The sequence below is a fragment of the Cebus imitator genome, unplaced genomic scaffold (genome assembly GCF_001604975.1).
Source record: "Cebus imitator isolate Cc_AM_T3 unplaced genomic scaffold, Cebus_imitator-1.0 Scaffold99, whole genome shotgun sequence".
NCBI classification, from domain to species: Eukaryota; Metazoa; Chordata; class Mammalia; order Primates; family Cebidae; genus Cebus; species Cebus imitator.
The window spans coordinates 2,726,009-2,745,447 of NW_016107414.1; the positions used below are offsets into that span (position 1 = coordinate 2,726,009).

At 42.5% G+C, this 19,439-nt stretch overlaps 1 protein-coding gene across 1 annotated transcript; it reads left to right on the forward strand.

The window, feature by feature from the left end:
- Positions 1-10,243: 10,243 nt before the first annotated feature.
- Positions 10,244-19,110, forward strand: CBLN4 (cerebellin 4 precursor). Its single transcript, XM_017536594.2, has 3 exons — positions 10,244-11,873; positions 14,900-15,016; positions 16,911-19,110. The coding sequence occupies exons 1-3, from the start codon at positions 11,583-11,585 to the stop codon at positions 17,106-17,108; spliced, it is 606 nt and encodes a 201-aa protein (XP_017392083.1). The 5' UTR covers positions 10,244-11,582; the 3' UTR covers positions 17,109-19,110.
- The last annotated feature ends 329 nt before the right edge of the window (positions 19,111-19,439 follow it).

The window sequence follows — 19,439 nt, forward strand, 5'->3', positions numbered from 1 at the left end:
ACATTAATTTTTGGCTACCAGCATCAGAATCCCTTTCTATGTTTGGGGAATTACGCATCTTATGAGTCTTGGTGAGAGGAAGTCTTGGCTTCCACTTTATAAGCCGAAAATGTCAGGAAAACACTTTTCAAACCCAGTCTTGCAGCTGTCACTTAGATATAGGCCTCACTGATGGTATGCACCATCCTAAGACTTTGATTTGTGAGACTGTGACATGAAGCAAGGCCTGTGGTTAGGAGGAAGCAAGGCATAATATATTGAAGAAGGAAAACCAGGAGATGATTTGGGTGCTTCCCTGAGACAGAAGCACTATCTGAGGCTGGAGATTTGGCATGATTCCAAACATTTTGATTGGTTGGTGGGTTTGATCATGGGCAGTTGTGGTCGTTTGCTATTAACATGTGGTATTTTCCATTCAGATCATCCTAGTCCCCAACAATTTTCTGTTAAAGCTTTAAGGTATGTGATGTGGTTTGACTGTGTCCCCCCACCCAAATCTCATCTTGAATTGTCATGCTCATAATCTCCACAGGTTGTGGGAGGGGTCTTGTGGGAGGTAATTGAATTGTGGGGGCAGGTCTTCCCCATGCTGTTCTCATGACAGTGAATAAGTTTCATGGGATCCGATGGTTTTATAAAGGGCAGTTTCCCTGGACATGCTTTCTTGCCTGCCACCATGTAAGACATGCCTTTGCTCCTCTTTTGCTTTCTGCCATGATTGTGAGGCCTCCCAAGCCATGTGGAACTGTGAGTCCATTAAACTCCTTTTTCTTTATAAATTACCCAGTCTTGTGTATGTATGAAAATGGAGTAATACAGCATGTGAGTTATTGTAAAATGTAGAGCTCAGGTCAGGCATAGTGGCTTATGCCTGTAATCCCAGCACTTTGAGAGGTCAAGGCAGATGAATCAATTGAGGTCAGGAGTTTGAGACCAGCCTGGTCAACAACATAGTGAAACCCTGTCTCTACTGAAAATACAAAAATTAGCCAGGCATGGTAGTGCCCAGCTATTCGAGGTTGCAGTGAGCTGTGATTGTGTCACTGCACTCCAGCCTGGGTGACAGAGTGAGATTCTGTATCAAAAAAAAAAAAAAAAAAGCTTAAATGAGACCTAGAAAAGTTACTACAGAGAAATCTCTCTGTTACAGGTCTCCTAAAATGCTCTTTAAAAGTAACACGAAGCCCTAAAGAGGTGGCAAACTGGCATTCCTAGAGCTATCTCTAGCCCAAAGTCATGTTTAAGATACCCACAAAAATTTTTGAATTAGTTGCTAACATCTAAAAGTTGGCAGACAATCTGAATTTACCTTCCTGTGGAAAAGTCAAGTGTCCAGCATTACTGGATTCACACTGTTCAGGGTTTAACAGCAGCTGCCTGCTGGAGGTGAGGCAGAGATGCTTCCTCCGTCTTTTCATAGTTGTCTTCTATTAGTGTCTCCTGTTTGGCCTCATTATCCATTTGAATTCTTATTTGGAAGCAGCAAAAGCCAACTGACAAATTTCGGTAGAAAGGGAATTTATTTAAGTGTATTCTGTTGTTTAATAGTATCTTAGAGGACTGGAGAACAAGGTTGCAGTGAAGCAGACAGGATTGACACCCCAGCTCTTGCTGCAGTGCCAGGATCACCAAATGGATGGTCTGGCTGCGTAGAACAGACCTCACAGCCTGCTGCACCCACATCACTCACTCACTCTGAATGCTTGATGCTGGTGCCTGTCTCAGACCATGAAACCTGCTGCCACCTTACCTAGCAAGGGTTCTATGAGGTTCTTGCTCCTCTCAGCTTCTGATTCAACCTCTTGGGTGGGGGGTGTGTCTAATTTGCAGAGCCTGGGTCATGTGCTTGCCCTCTTGTGACAAGAGAAGCTGGAAGATGAATACCTGGTACTTGAAGCTTCTTTAGTGGGAGATGGGCTCTGCCTAATGAGGAGGAAGAATCTGCAGACATAGGAAGGAGTTTCTGACACTGGGTGCCCAAAAGGACAGCAGATGCCCACCACAGTCCCCAAGGCATTTAAGTTTGCTGCAGTCACCCACTATACATTAATTCCTAATTAAATATTGGTTGGCATATAAAACTGGGAACTTTAGGAAAAAATAGGAAGGAGGTAGAAAAGAAGAAGAAAAGCAGAGGAATCATAGAAAGGTAAAAAAGAAAAAGAATAAAATAAATAAAAGCAACTAAGAGGAGCAATTCAGGATGTCTCTGGTCTTAAAAACCATTTGCTTTAAAACATCGTCCATCTCTTTCCTCAGTTATTTTTATTTTCTTCTCTATTTGGCCTTGTGAAGACTATAAACCCATAAAAAGCCCCATAAAATTCATTTTTTTGTGTGTGTGGTAAGAGAACATTGGACCCAGCCCAGAAGGACTTCGGCGCAGTCAATTGCCAAGCACCAGCTGTGTAAGTGATGATTTGGTCCATCCAAGAGGTAGTTATTTAGCCAACAGACAGATGGCCAAGAAAGCCAAGTTACTTGGTGCATTTTGTGTCATTCAGGAGGCTCTTGGCCAGCTGAAATAGCTGGAAGCCAGTGGATTCTGAAGCCATGGCACACCCTGTTAGACTTGCTTCTGGAATCCCCCCACCCCGTCCCAGTCCCCAATTAGCAGCAAAGGGCAAAGCAGGGCAGCTTTTGCTTCATGGAGCCTACAACTCTAGCAGAGAAGAGCTACGCTGCTAACCCCAGTGGTAGATAAGAAAGTGGCTGAGCTGGTAGCTTGGCCAAAGCTAAGATACTCATAACCCCCAGTGGGAGGAATGTGAAGACAAGGAACACAGCTGTGAAAATGGGCATCCAGGGAAAGGAAGGACTACTTACAGCGCTTTTTCTAAAAGTGCATTAAATTTCCAAGTAAAGAAGGATGGTTTACGATGCATCATAAATAATTTCTGAGAATTAGACAAAACATAAGCTAATTTTTGAAACTATCTAGTTATAATTGGAAATGCACTCAAAAAAGGTAGCCAAAGTTAGAATCTATGTGGCACTGCTGTATTCATTACTTTGGCAAACACTTAATATACCCATAGCATGTGTCAGGGACTAGCCTGGGGAATCTCTGCCCTCATGGAGCTCATTATTGCCTGGGAAGATTCTTTTAGTCAAATAAGACAAAGAAATGTAACATCTCAATTTTGATAACCAGTGGTAATGCAATGCACATAAAACCATGAGAAGGTAATAGGAGAATTTAACCACTTTTCATCTAATTATAACCTTATTACATTTAATATACTAAATTAAATATACTAAAGATTTAGTGTATTAAATATTTTAATATGTATACATATATGTGTAATAAAACCATATATCCCCCCACCTTGGTTTATGGTCAATAGCCTTTATTACACATTTTGTGATATGAAGCCTGTCTTCTTCCTCTGCCAAAGCTTTGTCACTTGCACATTATTGACATTAATTATTCTTGGAATACACTCAGTTTCTCCTCTGAATTTGGTGTCATCAACTACAAAAAAATGAGTTCTGAACATTCTCGGAGCTCCTTGTGTTTTCGTTTCAACTTTTCTCATGTGGTCTAGGGAAAGACCTTTGGATATAAGACAGATGTCCTGCAATCACATCTAACCCTGTTCATGGGCAGCAGCTTTTCAAGTGCTCTGTTTCCTTATCTGTAAAATGGTGGCAACAAGATCTACCTGTCACATGCGTGGTGGCAATTCAATGGGAGAAATTATCAGCAACCAAGGTTACCCCAAATGAAACAAAAAAAATGTAGTTGCATTGCATTCCAGGGTTAGATTCTAAAATTAGTGCACAAGGAAAAAATTTCCTAGAGTCAAACTTGCCTTGAAAATCTTTTTGAAGTTCTCACCATGGTGTCTGGCACACCAGCTCTTAGAGAGCACACCACAGCCATTTTTTCTTTCAGTGTCAAAACAGATCGCTGCTTCTTCAGCTGAACACCAGATGAAGTGGTTGGCTTGTCTTAGTGGCCATGTTGTAGGAAAACACTTCCCTTTAAACACTAGAATCACACTCAACGATGCAAGATGCTCCTATCTGAGAGGCAGCAGGAATGGAGGCTGTCACAGCAGCAGCAGCAGATCCACACTTCCCATCTCACGCCTCCCAGGGGCAGATGTTCACTGAGTGCCTGCCCTGGTGAGGAGAGTTGCCATTGGACTGAAGCTGTTTCTCTCTCTTCTCGCAAATCACATGCTGCTGAGGTCAGGAAAGTTAAAAGTGTCTAAGATGCTCCATATTTGGCACACTAGCTCCTAAGATGCCCATGTTGGCTCCCAGATGTTTAACAATGCCGTGTTATTCTCTGATATCTAGCTGGCTTTCTGGATTCCTGTTTCTGTGATGACTGTTTCTGACCAGCTGTTCTTGACTTTCCACTTTGGAGAATCCATCTATTTCCACTCAATTCTTCTTTTGGGTGAGACATAATGATTGAGAAGATGGGAAGAAAGAAATAAAAATAAAATTAAACCTGTTGTCCATCCCCTCTAGGGAGCTCACAAACATGCCTAGTGTCTTAGCTTCATTCAAGAGTTTTAGCTCTGCATGATGATAAACATTGATCTATTGGCAATGGCTGGCCCTGAAAACTCAGCTTTGATTATTTCCTGGGCATCTGAACCTTGATTGTCAATCACACTCGTGCACACCTTGTATTCTCCTATTATATAATATCTGTGAGGTTAAGTTGTAGCCATTGCTTGCCAATGGCTATTGGGCCTTGGTTTAGGGTTCAGTCTGACACTTTTAGTCATTAGTACATTCTACAGATTAATGATAATAATTGCTACTCTTAATTGAGCCTTTCCTGTGTGCCAGGTACAGAGTTAAATGCTCTGTCCACATTTCCCCACTCAATTCTCACAAGAAGCTATGGACTGAATATTATTTTCATGGTTGCAATTTTCTTGGCTAAAGGAAGGTTTGTAACTTGCTGTATGGTCATAAAGCTAGTGGGAGGAAGAGCTGACTCTAATACCCTGTTTTTAACCATAGAGCTAATAAACTCAAATGCAAACAGACTCCTGTGGCATCACACCAATGGCATCTACAAAGTGAAAGCACCATCTACTTCAGATTTACCTGGGTACTGGTTAAGTAAACCTTTCCAGTTCATGGGCAGAGGCATTATCTCAGAGTAAGACCAGAGAGTCTATGTCGGAAAGAAGCCTCCCAGCTGATTCTTACAAGTAGGAGCCATTGGTTTGGACTCCGTGTTTAGGCCCTTCTTACCTATGCAACATAAATAAAAGTGGCAAGCACATATCATATACCCAGCACTGAGCTAGGGCTTTCCTGGATGGTAACAAAATATATAGAGAAAACCAAGCTGAATAAAATGTAATCAGAAATTTTGATAGTATGTATCTTTCTAAACTTGGAGTAAGTGATTTTTAGAGTTGGATCAATATAACAAAAGAAGGGATATTACTGTTCAATCAATGCCACTTTTCTCTTTAACCTTTAATTAAGAGTAAATTATGGAGAAAAAATGTTAATGTAATAGATCACTATTGGATGATCTCAGGAACCCTTTTTTTAAAGTATTTTAAATGTGAATCACAGTGTAATACACAATTGCTGTGAGCACACATATAATAAAGAAACATCTGAAGTACAATTAATAGTGTTTCCTTCCATTCCTTTAAATTTGACAAGTTGTTGCCAACTTTTTATATTTTTCCTCTGTGTATCGAAACACACATATAACTGTACACACTTGCAGGGAATTAACATGGAATCACACGACACAAATTAGTCTTCCTCTTGCTCTTCTTCCCTTTGCCACATATTGCTTATACTACCTTTCTAAGATTTGCCCTTTTCCCATGCCCTGCCCCAATGTTCTACCCACCTTGTTGCTGGGAAATCAGTTGTATGTGTGCAGCATGATTCTGCTTCTACAGCCAAGTTGACTGGTTCAGGATTGGGCATCTGAACCCAGATGGCCACAATGCATCCCTTCTCTGGGACTTGGGGACATCTCCAGGTAGGTGGCTTTGTTATGTGTGAAATCTGGAAGTATCAGCTGCCATTTCCCCTCACGTGGGCCTCAGAGAAAGGGAGATTGCAATGAGCCAAAGAATAATGAAGATGTGTCCAGGAGAGGGAAAGAGAAAGAGGGACACAGAGAGAGAGGGAGGATGGCAGGCAGAGAGAGAGGAGAGAAAGAGAGAGAGCGAGGTGGGGGGCAATATTTTAGGTTCTCTCTAAGGTTTTACTACAATCGCAAGGTTCAACTCAACATATTTCAAGATGTGGCCCTTTCCTTTCCACAAAACTTTTTCTCCCTGGGCTTCCATTCTTAGTAACTAAGACAGACTTAACATGGTAAGCCCCCAGCATTTCTGAAATAATTTTACTTTTCCTATCATACTTAGATTGTAGTGATTAAATGTTATATTGTTTCCCTTATGAGAAATAAAGCAATGATGTTACTTTGTACAGTAAGCTTTATGCATACCTACTGTGTGCTAAATTCTGTGCTCCCAAAGTGTGAACAGTCTATGGAAAACACAACAAATAAATCAACTAAAAACGACATTATGACAAATATAATGACAGGAACATGTTCACGGTATCATGGGACGCCAAAAAGGGGCATCAAAATATGTCTGTAGCCACGACATATTTTTGTGCCACGAGACTCTTTGTCTCACTGCTCGCTGATGTCTTAGACACGTACCTTATTTGCCAATGTGGTGAGTGGAATAAACTATCTAGAGAAACTGTCCCGAAGAATTTTCAAATTCTAAAATCAATTGAAAAGTATTTTTTTTTACAGTATTCATCTATTTTTTTTCCCCACAATACCATCCTTGTACAAAACAAGTCTGTCATTTGACTGTCTCCAGAAGGAGCTACGAAGATTTACTCAATATGGCTCTGGAACTTTCCAGACTACGTAAGTTCTCACATATTGGTTGTTCATGGAGACTTTTGCTTCTTAATCTACTTACTCTCCCTCAAAAAAGATCATTTGCTTAGGCTGGTAACTATTGTTATAAAGAGCAAAGGATTATTAAGCAACTCGGTGGACCTGTGTCTGGGCATGATGCAAGCCTCACTGCTCGCTCTCTCTCTCTCTCTCTCTCTCTCTCTCTCTCTCTCTCTCTCCTCTCGATTTTCCACCTTCTGCATGACTGACCTGTGGCTGTCTCGGCTGCGTGATGCAGGGAGTCTGCTTTCATTCAACCACAGTGAGGCCCTTGGAGCTGAATACCTTGTGTGTGTCTGTCTTTGCCTTCTCAGAAACATTTTTCTTCACAATCAGAAAATAGCTCATAGATCCTTACTGTCTTGGGCTTGCTTGAAACTTCGTTTCTCTAAAGGATGGTTGGATAAGCAGTCATTGAATTTACTGACCTCAGAAGTATTGCTTTCCTATGCAAGGATAGTTTAGATTCTAATTTACTTTAAAGTTAAGCCTGGCTGCAGAGAACTGAAATGTGTTTCTACCTCATCTCTAAAGGTCTAGCAGAAAAAAAAATATCCTAGGCATCAAATACAATATGGGAATCTCAGAAAAGGAAAATATTTAGGTCACAGCTAGGTCTTCTAATAGCATATTTTCAACTGGAAAAATACGAGAAAAAGAAAAAAGAAACAGATCTGTGCTGTGGTTGAAGAGAAACTTAAACTTGATCTTGTTTCTTTTCTCCTGGGGATGCTGGGGTTGGAGTAGTGGGTGAGGAGCAGGTGATTCCTCCTTTCCCAAAATGTTGGAAAAGCATTTCCTACAGGCAGGAGATTGGATTTGTTAGTCTTTTGGCAAGAGATCCATGGCCTTTTGTGGTATGGTTTCTGGGACAATGTTCTAATGAGGATTCTGGATGACAGGGAGCAGTTATGTTACTAAAACTAGCTCAAGGGAATTGTGTTTTTATTTCAAAGATATAGGAGGATGCCAAGAAACCCAAGGTTAGGAGAAAATGTTTCTGGACCTCTTGTGAGTAAGAGTTCAGAACTGGCGATTGATTCGCTGTTCACTTCCTCTACCTCTCAGAAGTGCTGATGCCCTAGAATTGGCTTCTTTCTACAAGTGTGGCCAGTCCTCTGGCTTAATCCAATACCTCTTCTGCTTCAGCTTGCAGGTGACTCCTACATGCCCATGTCAGTATGGGAAACTACAGACATTGTCTCTGCAACATCTAGTGCTTACTGGAAACTATCTCGATGTCTCATTAAGATTGCAGAGAAAATCTGGCAGCCCCAAGTCATCTGGCCAAGTTGGGATGTGTAAATCTTGGACTTCTGGTATCAAATACATTGATGGTCCTAGAACCCATGGGCTATCCGTGTTTAATCAACTGTTGTGGGAAAAAGAGTCAGGACCTTCTGATTCACAACATCAGTTAACTTCTCTTAGCAGGGGGCCACAGAAAATGCTGTATTCCTCATCTTCAGAACATTTTGAATAGCAGAACATCCTTTAGTAAGGAACCAGGACCTTTATCCCCAATTACTGAGGAGAATTTGAATTTAAATTTTACTGACAGAGACTCATTTAAAGCAGTTTATACCATAATATGAATGATAATTACCTTCTATTGGGAAGCATTCAGTTATTTCTCAATCAATTACTGAGTCTTTACTTGGTCACTATGCTAGATTTTGGGACTAAAAATGAATACTTTTGGTAAGAGAAGGAAAAACTTTCTTTAAATCTCAGTTCTTGCTGGCAGGAAATGCCGGGAGAAGAAAAGGATGTAGAGAGAATATATTGGAATTGGCGAAGAAGATAGCTTATTTCCTATTTAACAATTCAACAGAGGTTTTTAAATTTTTTTGTCAAACTTCTCCCAGCCTGAAATTAAACAACTGAAGTCCTAGTTATTGAACAGCTGTCCCAGACAAGGAAGGCAGGTTGCTTACTTCTACAGGAAATAAAAGGAACTACATTCAATTCAGCACCCTCCCTCAAAAGACAGCATCAAATGAGAAGAAATTGCTGCTGTTATCCAGGCAGACATCCTTGAAAGCTAGAACTGAGTGTACAAAGTGCACAGATGGATCAGCTGAAGATTGTGCTGGGCTTACGGTGGGGCACCAAAGCTGGGTAAATGGTGGTCATCTTTAGAAAGCACCAGCTGGCCTTGTTTGGTTGTAGCTTAGATAGGTGACATCCCACATTGTAACAAATAGCATGGCACTAGCACCTGCCAGTCAGAACTGATACTGGCCTATAGTCCCAGCTACTGGGAAGGCTGAGGTAGTAGAATTGCTTGAGCCCAGTAGTTTGAATCCAGCCTGGGCAATATACTGAGACCACACCCTACTACAAATAAAATAATAAAGTCAAAAGACCTGATAATGTCCCCACTGGAGCAGCATCTGAGGGTCCCTATGGCACCAAGTATCATCACTTTAGTTGAGAGACTATAGGGAGGTGAGGGTCAGGGGATTCCTAGTAGGGTCTTCAATTTTAACAGTTGGAGCTGGTGCTTATAGCTCAATACCTGGCCCTTCTGAAGGAAGGGAAAAAGGCTGGAGACAAGGTCCAGCTTGTATTGTGGAGGGCTGGAATGCCATGCTCATGAGCTCATGGGGGACCCTTCACTCAGGAAGGAATGGGAGCCGTCCATCCAATGACCTCTCTCAACAAACATCCCTTCCATTCATAACTAGCCAATGCAATTTTAAGAGTTCCGAATACCTAGAGGGGATACTGTTTTGATTAACGATATACCATAAGGTGTCTGCCCTCTGGCAGCTGGAAGTCTAGAAGGAATTGGGGAAGGAGCGCCGTGACCCCAAAGCATCACAGGATTGGAAAGCTGGCGGGGTGAGGGTGGGGAGGACCTCAGTTAACGCCGCCCTACCCTCTCATAGAGGATTAGTGACTCGGCCAAGTTCACGCAGCTGGGCTCAGTCAGAAACAAACCCTCCTTCTCCGTGGTGGCTGTGGAAGAGGAAGGGAACTCTTGCAAATCAGAGGCCAAGATGGCAATGGAGTGGCACAGGGGTGACAGACGCATCCGAAGGGGAGAAAAATGTAATCCCAGGAACGGGGTTGTCTTTATTATTATTATTATTATTATTATTATTATTATTATTGTTAGCACGGGTTCGGAGGACTTTTTCTTGCTGAGTTAGCTCCCTCTCTCACTCTTTTTTTGGCCTTGCCTGGGGAGGATTCGCGGTGTGGGGGAAGGCGCACTCCTGCGGCTTCTGAGGCTCCTCTTCCCGGAGCGGAAGGAAGGAATCAGGCGCCTCCCCCCAGACGCCCCCACGGGCTCCAGTCCCCCCCCCGAGACTCCCCTGAGCTCGCCAGGCCCGAGGGCTCTGTGGGGCGGGCTCCCGGCCAGGCGCGGTCGGGACGCCCGCTGGTCCCCAGGTTCCGGGCAGCGCGCAGCGCGGGTCCGCGGCGGCTCATCCATCTTCGCGACCCGGCCTGGCAGCGCTGCGCTCGGCTCCAAGGGCACTCGGTAGCAGAGTCCCGCGCTGGGGAGGGGCGAGAGGACCCGCAGCCCCCTCCGCGGACCCAGATCGAGCAGGGGAAAGTGGGAGCTGAGCTGGGGCTGGTGCAGGGCCCGGGGCTTCTCTCTGGGCACACACCCTTTACGCCACTCGCTCTCAGGGACTGAGTGGCCTCGGCCCTTGCCAATCAGCAGTTCCGTGCACCCCTCTTGCTCTGGGGTGCGTTAAATGTCAGCAGAGAGCTGCTCAAATGGGGTCACCAGACGCCTTCTCCCCCCCTTTCCTGGAGCCCGCGGGTTGCGCGATAAGCCAACCCCAGCCGGACGCTGCGCTCCTATAAATAGAGAGCGTGTGCCCGCTTCGCGCTCTCCGGGCTGCGCGAGGAAAGAGAAAGTTGTGCGCAGGGACCGGGGGAGGGAGGCTGGGCAGGAGAGAACCCCGCCTGACTAGCCGCCCTGCACACTGCGCCCTGCGCCCTGGAACTGATCCCGCGAACCTGCGCTTTAGGTGCCAGGGACCCGGCTAGCCGCTGCCTACCTCCCTACCTCTGAGTGACACCAGGTTTGAGGGAATTTTGGACCAAGCAAAAGTGGGAGTCGCTGGCATCCTGGCCATGAACACAGCCTCGCGTTCTTCTCAGCCTGAGAAACACCTTCTGCCTCCGTAACTCGTCCCTACTGCAAGCCAGACAGGACTGGCACCTGCTTCGCTGGGCACCTGCCACTCTTGTGGCTTCCCTTTGAGTCCCCTCTTTCTGTTCCTGCTCCGTGGTTTACCTGGTGGTGCTTGAGTTTGGGGTGAGAATTTATTATTATTATTATTTGCTTTGAGGTGTGAATGTGAGGGTTTGGTGACTTTTGGATGTCTAGGAACAAGGGTGGACACAAGGGCCCCAGGCAGGGCTGATTCTTGGGCAGAGGAGGGTAGGATCAGGAGTTCTGCATGAGCTCCTTAAAGGACAAAGGTAACAGAGCCAGCGAGAGAGCTCGAGGGGAGACTCTGACTTCAAGCCACAGAATTGGTGGAAGTGTGCGCGCCGCCGCCGCCGTCGTTCCTGCAGCACTGTCGACCTAGCCGCCAGCATCTCCCCGAGCACCGGGATCCCGGGGTAGGAGGCGACGCGGGCGAGCACCAGCGCCAGCCGGCTGCGGCTGCCCACACGGCTCACCATGGGCTCCGGGCGCCGGGCGCTGTCCGCGGTGCCGGCCGTGCTGCTGGTCCTCACGCTGCCGGGATTGCCCGTCTGGGCGCAGAACGACACAGAACCCATCGTGCTGGAGGGCAAGTGTCTGGTGGTGTGCGACTCGAACCCGGCCACAGACTCCAAGGGCTCCTCTTCCTCCCCGCTGGGGATATCGGTCCGGGCGGCCAACTCCAAGGTCGCCTTCTCGGCGGTGCGGAGCACCAACCACGAGCCATCCGAGATGAGCAACAAGACGCGCATCATTTACTTCGATCAGGTCAGACCCGGGGGGTCGCGGGCACCGAGGGGGCGGGCGGTCTCCAGGCACCTCAGCCCGAGGCTGCCTCCCCAGGCTAAGCTGGTCCGATTGGCAAATGGGGGATCCTGCAAGGACTCGCCTTCCCAAATATGCCTGGGTCTGAAACGTCTAACGTCTCTCTTCCTGCCCCCCTCACCAGCCCCGGCTCCCATTCCTTCCCGGCCCCTAAAAGAGGCTGCGGCGGCGGCGGGGGAGAGGTTGGGAGCCCAGAGGCGGGCAGCGAGAGCTCAGGGCAAGTTTCGAGCAACAGGTCGGCGGGAGCCGAAGGGAAGCTGGTCCCTGGACATTGAGACCTCCTGGCTGGATCTCGGTCCCCTGGCTCAGATTCTTCTGTAGGTGCTGCTGAGGCTGCTCCCGGGGTACCTTTGCGGAACAGGTTAAATGTTTGATTTGTTTCTCCCAGGTAGAGAAGTTTCTCTCCAATGAGAGCCCCGGGCCTCCACACTCTCTGCAGAGATCCAGCAGGTGGTCGCGGAGGGCTGGGGCAGGGCCGGGGGTCAGATCTCGCCCGCAGGTTCCGCTGCCAGTGTCTCTATACGTGTGCCAGGCGCCGCTGCCACTGCCGCTGCCTCGGAGTAGGCAGCAAGCCCTTCTCTGGTACTTAGAGAAAAGTTGCGGAGGAGGGGAGGAAAAGGAATTTGGCAACTGCGCTGAGCTCCCGTAGGGAAGCGCTTAGGAGCTGATTCTCCCTTTCCGGGCTCCTGTCCTTTCAGAGAATTGCCAATTGCTGGGGAAAGATAGACTTTGACGTTCAGCGCAGGGGAAGAACTGATGGAAGCTGTAGCTCATGTGTAGCGACCTGGTGCTCTGTGTTTGGCATGAGGAGAAACCCCAGGATACCAGCTTACCTTTAGCAAGGGGTCTTAAGTAAGAAAACTGCCTTGGGAGTTTTAATTTCATCCCCAACAGTATCCAGAGTCTTTTTAAATTCCAAGTTCACAGTTGTATGCAAGGCTACAATGTGCAGGGGGCACAGGTTAAGTGGTGTTGCAGCATGTGCCAGGGAAAGCACGAGGTGACATCTGTATTCCTTGCTTAATTTTTCCTTAGTAATGCACTCCACAGCTGGCCAAAGGCAGAAGATGCCTCTCTAGGGGCTTAGTATTTGATAGCTATAATTTTTAAAGAATTAAGTAGCCCCATTTGGGGCTTTGGTGCAATATTTTCCATCTCGATGGAAATAAAGTCTAGCACCACCCCTACTTTGTATTTCAACACATTAATTAAATGTTGGAATACTGTGAGCATTGTGCTATCCTCTATACAGGGTGCCTTTTTCAATGACCTTTCCATCAATTAGAAGAGGAAAAGGGTTTGTTCTTCTATTCACTAAGCCCTGAGTCTTAGAGACCAGAAGACACATTTAGTTATAAATTGCGATGTACCTGGATGCTCCAATTACAATGTAGAGTCAACATCCAGTTTTATGTGTAGCCAACACTAATCAGCCATTTTCATTATTGCTAATGAATTATGCTACTTGTTTCTGAATCAGGAAGTCACCACTAAGCACCTCAAATTATTTTAATTGTGCTCGAAAAAATGTCTTTGCAAAGCCTCTGTTGAGGATTGTTGCACAGCTGGTGACTTGTTGAAAGACTATCTATCATCAGGTTACAAAAAAAAATCTGATGCTTACTTGGAAGAAGGTGAAATCTCAGAATGAAATTACACACCTACATGTGTTTTAAGTTAGGTGTTGAGCCTGATATATCTGCTTGACTGTCACTACATTCTGGTGTGTTGCCCAGAGGTAATAGTACGTTTTAAGGGAATTATGCAAGAGGCTTGCAAGTGTGTTAATATTGGCAAGAATGCAGTGTTTGAAAGAGATAGTAGCAGACTGCCATTGAATTATGAGAAGTCTGTCTTTTTAGGGACAGCTTATTATTTTTGAATGCTACTTATAGGCATATTTCTTGGAAAGAAATGGAAGAAACCCTAGTTATTTTAACATCCATCTCCCATCCCAATCCCTCTTTTTCACAGAAAGAGACTTACCCATGTGACATTGCAAATTTAGCTTAAGAGGTCAGTTATTAAAATTTAGAGTTAATTTTATAACGAATAGAACCAGGCTGAATATTTTGGAATACAAAATGCATTGTTGTTTTCTTGGGAAACAGTTTCTAATTTCACTTTTGAACCTTGAACTTCAAATAAAGAGCAAGTGATTCATAGGAGGTTAATGGGCAGCCCCGGGAGGAACAGGGAAAGCCACCTATTTCATAGTTTATCCTTCTTTTTGCTCTCCTTTCTGGTAGCCCCCAAGGGCTGACTCACTGCCACATTATTATAATTAAAGCCTAGCTGGCACAGGAATGAAAAAAAAAATGGCCACAGATCCTAGGAGAGGGCTGGTGGTGGCTCAGAGAAGGGCCAGGCATTCAGATCACTTTGTGTACCAACTGTTCAGTGTCAGGGATTATGTCACACGGTGGAGGGGGTACCCATGTCTCTGTAGTGTGTCCAGGGATGCTGCAGAGAGCTCACAAATGCTGATTGGCTGGCTTGGAAACGTCATCTCTGGACATTGCAAAGGCTTGTCGAAGGTGGGAATGTAAACACATGGCAGATGCCTTTTATCCGACTCTCAAGGTAAAGCTAATATTTATAAGCCCTCAAATGATAGCTGGATGTTTCCAGAGCCATTGGGCCTTGCTGGAAATTGAGACACGAATAGAAAGTAGTTGCTTTATTTATTTTATATCATTTAAAAGACAGAAGGACCTTTCAATATACAAGTCAATTTTCCAAATCAGTTAAGAGGAAAGAAATAGAACTAGATGCTTTATTTTCTATGATTTGTTAAGGTAGTTGCCAAGAACGAACAAAAGAAAGAAAGAAAAGAAGAAAGAGGAAGGAAGGAATGAAGGGAGGAGGGAAAGAAGAGGAGAGGAAGAGAAAGAGAGGAAGAAAATTTATGTTAGTTACAGAAGAAAATATTATAAAAACTTATTGTTACTTATTATTTTTATTTGTAGATCCTGGTGAATGTGGGCAATTTTTTCACATTGGAGTCTGTCTTTGTAGCACCAAGAAAAGGAATTTACAGTTTCAGTTTTCACGTGATTAAAGTCTACCAGAGCCAAACTATCCAGGTGTGTGTAACCCCTTCCATCTATACTCCCAAGCAACTGTGCTTAGCTGTAGTGGGTTATGTGTTAATTATTTATCCAAAGTTGTGTTTCCACAAGAGAAATAAACAGCTATCTTTGTCATTTATTTTAGAACACTTAATTTCTAATTTTCTTCTTTTTAACACGTGACAAAAAGCATATAGAAAAATAAACAATTGAAGTTATTACCTTAATAACAATAAAATATTTTTAAAAGTCTATGGTTTAATAAAAATTCTGTGACACAAATCTATTCATAAGATCATGCTTTCATTTATCGCATGTACAAAAATTATTTGAACTCGTAGAAAAAAGCTTGTAAGACTAGTAGAGCTTTACAAGTGCATACTAAATAAAGAAAACAATCTTGCTATTTTTTTTTTAATTATGAGATACAACTAACCAGTAAGAATAAGCCTATGAAGGAGCAACTATTCAACATACTTTTTAAAAAAGGTTGTTGTTCTATGTGTATGCTTGAGTTTATCCTCAGTTACTCTGATGCTAATGAATTCTTACCAACTGTAATTCCAGTGTTAACAATATATTTTGTGTTCTGCTTAAAGGCAACAGTGGAGTAGTTCCTACAATATTCCAGTATGCTAATACCAAATGACACAAATACATGTGTATGGAATTCTAGGATAACCTTTTATCTTTTGCTCAGTATTTACATTATACATTATGTCAATGTGAATGATAGATTACACATTTATCTATTAATATTTTCACATGTCCTAGTGAATAGCTAATGGATCAGCCTCAGAACTAATTTATTCCATATAACTTTTAACCTAAAAAAATCTAGAAAACAAACTTACTTCCATGGAAAAGCTTTTGCCAACCTCCAATATTTAGAAATGTATGCAATGCTTAATGTAGTATAATCAAAATTGTAGTATAGAAAATAGTTAATATAATTTTGAGTTGATTCTAATTATCTATCACTAAAATCTCCAGTAGTAGTACTGATTATTGTTTTTTTATTTTTTGTTTTTTCTCTGAGATAGGGTCTTGCTCTTTCACCCAAGCTGGAATGCAGCAGCACAACCATAGCTCACTGCAACCTCAAACCCCTGGGTTCAAGCAATCCTCTTGCTTCAGCCTTTTGAGAAGCTAGGACTACAGGTGCATGTGACCAACTGGGCTAATTTTTAAATTTGTTGTTTTGTTTGTTTTAGAGATGGGGTCCTGCTATGTTGCCCAGGCTGGTCTTGAACTCCTAGCTTCAAGTGCTCCTCCTGCCTCTCTCTCCCAAAGTGTTGTAATTACAGGCATGGGTCACTATGCCTGGCTTGATGATTAATTTTTAATACTTGTTTCCTCTCAGGGAAAACAGAAAAAGAAATACACACACACACATATATACACACGCTTCATTATTTCAAATGATTTTCAGTAGTATGCATGTTGCAGCTGCACAAAAGCCTGCAACGATGTTGGTAGGGTTGGATTGTGTCTAGTTTTCTCAGGTCAGTGGGCACAGGGTCTCTTTTATGAATGCACTGGGAAGCCTCAAGCCTGCTTTATTTCCAAAAGATTATTGTTGGGTAGAAGAGGTAAGTAAAGCAGTAAGCTTAATTTATGTGCTGAAGGGAAGCTAGTTTTCACATGGCTAGGTTGCTCCCCATAGATATTATTCTTTTGTAGGAATTTAAGGATATTCCAATGAGGAAAAAAAATTAAAAAATCAGTTCGGCAGACATAAGAAGTATGGCCCCCACAATTGGCTAATTTGAAAGGAAGGGAATATATTTCCTGAATATCAGGCAGGTATTTTACTGGGTCTGTCATCTAAGACATTATTTATTCTCCCTAGTACATGTTTTGGCTTTTAAAGATAACTTTTCAATTATTATTATTTATCTTCTTCTAGGTTAACCTGATGTTAAATGGAAAGCCAGTAATATCTGCCTTTGCGGGGGACAAAGATGTTACTCGTGAAGCTGCCACTAATGGAGTCCTACTCTACCTAGATAAAGAGGATAAGGTTTACCTAAAACTGGAGAAAGGTAATTTGGTTGGAGGCTGGCAGTATTCCACGTTTTCTGGCTTTCTGGTGTTCCCCCTATAGGATTCAATTTCTCCATGATGTCTATCCAGGTGAGGGATGATCCCCACTCCTGAGTTATTGGAAGATCATTTTTTCATCATTGGATTGATGTCTTTTATTGGTTTCTCACGGGTGGATATGGATTCTAAGGATTCTAGGCCTGTCTGAACCAATACAAAGTTTCACAGATTATTTGTATGTGTGTGTTTCAGTATATTTGGATTGGGACTCTAAGCAGATAATACCTATGCTTAAATGTAACGTCAAAAGCTGTCTGCAAGATTTATTCTGAATTTAATTTCCTGGGATTACTGAATTTGTTACAGATGTGGAATTTCATTTGTTTAGTTTTGAAGGACTGGCAACTGGGTCTAAGCATTAGAAAACTCTAAAGTTCTGACTTCGATCAACAGTTAGTGTGATACTGCCAAAGAGCTGTATACGGTGTTAATATATTGATTATATTTGTTTTTATTCCTTTGGAATTAGTTTGTTTGGTTCTCATAAAAAACTGGGATTTTTTTTTTTCGGTAACTGGCATTGTGTTTTCTATAAAAATAAGGTAATGAATGGCTTGCCCACAAACTTACCTTGACTATTATATCATCAACACGACTTCTCTCAAAAAAAGAATGCTTCATAGTTGTATTTTAATTATATATGTGAAAGAGTCATATTTTCCAAATTATATTTTCTAATAGGAAGAATAGATCATAAATCTGACAAGGAAAAAGTTGCTTACCCAAAATCTAAGTGTTCAATCCCCAAGCCTCAGCAAAGCAGCACCGCTCCGAGGAAAATCTTATACTTTATTGCTCAACTGTAATTAACATGATTAATAATAACCACTTTATTAAAAAACCTAAGTTTTTTTTTTCCTTAGACATGACCACTTTATTAACTGGTGGTGGGATGCTGTTGTTTCTAATTATACCTATTTTTCAAGCCTTCCGTTGCATTTGAAGTATCATCTGGTTTTGCCTTAACTCTTTAAATTGTATATATTTATCTGTTTAGCTAATATTAAATTCAAATATTCCATATCTAAACTTAGTGCAATATCTTATTTTGTCTTTTGTATAGGTCATATGAAGTCATAAAATTATTTATGTCTGTTATAGAATAAAGATTAATATATGTTAGTTGAATTGCTTTTTTCTTTCTGTTTTAGAAATATGTATTCTATGTTATTTATTTCCTCTGACTTTGTCTCTACATAACCCTTTCTTCCTTCTTCATTCCTTTTTTCTCTCTTTCTCCCTTCTTCCCTTCTGTCATCCTTTCGTCCTCTCATTTCTTTTTTCCTGAAGTTTAAGAAAAGCTTTCTGAATTTTTAGGTAATGTCCTCTGAGCTGATATAGGAAATCTTTACTGTGTTTAATTTGTCCAAATGTAGGAATTGCAAGCTTGCCAAAAGAGAATCAATGAACTTAGTAAACTCTTCTTTCAGAAGGGCTGATTGTTTAAAAGTTAAGTTTAAAAGATCCCCTAAAATATTCATACATCTGCTCAGTGTATGAATGAGTGGTGATGAGTTTAAAGACCAATATTTTCATACTGAAGACTTTGAGGAAAAGTTCTGCCCTTTTTCAACACTAAAAGACAAACAGAAGACCACAGGCCTCTTCTTAGGAGGAATTACTATTATACCCGCCTTGTTTGGAGATTTGGCTCAATTTCCCTGTCTTTAGTCCATAAAAACAATTTTTTGGGGGGTGGTGCGGGGGCCTTTTGTACCTAGTGGCAACAAGCAAGGTGTTATAGGGAGACACATACAGGCATGTCTTCCAGTATAACTGTGTTAATTGCCAAGTCAAAATATTTATGCATCACCAGGAAGATTCTCCTCTTTCCCTGAAAAGAATTATCTGGAGATGCTGGCAACGGATGCTCAATGTTTTACTTGGCAAGTTGTCTTCTGCTGGCTTCGTGTCAAAAACCTTTCCTCTTTTGTGATTTTATAATGTAAAAAAAAATGTATTGTGCAGAGAGAACAAATAAAGGGGGCATTTTCTAAATATGAGTGGAATTCTCTTTAAATGTACCTGCTCTAACATAGACTTCCACCTGGTTCTTTTTGTGCAGAATTTGTATGTATGCATTGCAACAGGTGACTCCTACTTGAATAAAGACAGTGGCCTTCCGTGTCCGCAGGTTCTGCATCTGAGATTCAATCAACTGAATATAAAAAAATTTGGAAAAAACAAATAACAACAGTATAACAGTAAAAATAGCACAAATAAAAAACAACATAGTGGAACAACTGTTTACACAGCAGTACATTGTATTAGGCATTATAAGTAATCTAGAGATGATTTAAAGTATAATTTGTGTAGATTATATGCACATAAT

Excerpts from the sequence above, each read along its gene's own strand:
- CBLN4 (XM_017536594.2), top strand. The coding sequence starts at position 11,583 with ATGGGCTCCGGGCGCCGGGCGCTGTCCGCGGTGCCGGCCGTGCTGCTG. Across the intron at positions 11,874-14,899 it reads GCATCATTTACTTCGATCAG|ATCCTGGTGAATGTGGGCAA; the intron begins GTCAGACCCGGG and ends TTTTATTTGTAG. Across the intron at positions 15,017-16,910 it reads ACCAGAGCCAAACTATCCAG|GTTAACCTGATGTTAAATGG; the intron begins GTGTGTGTAACC and ends ATCTTCTTCTAG.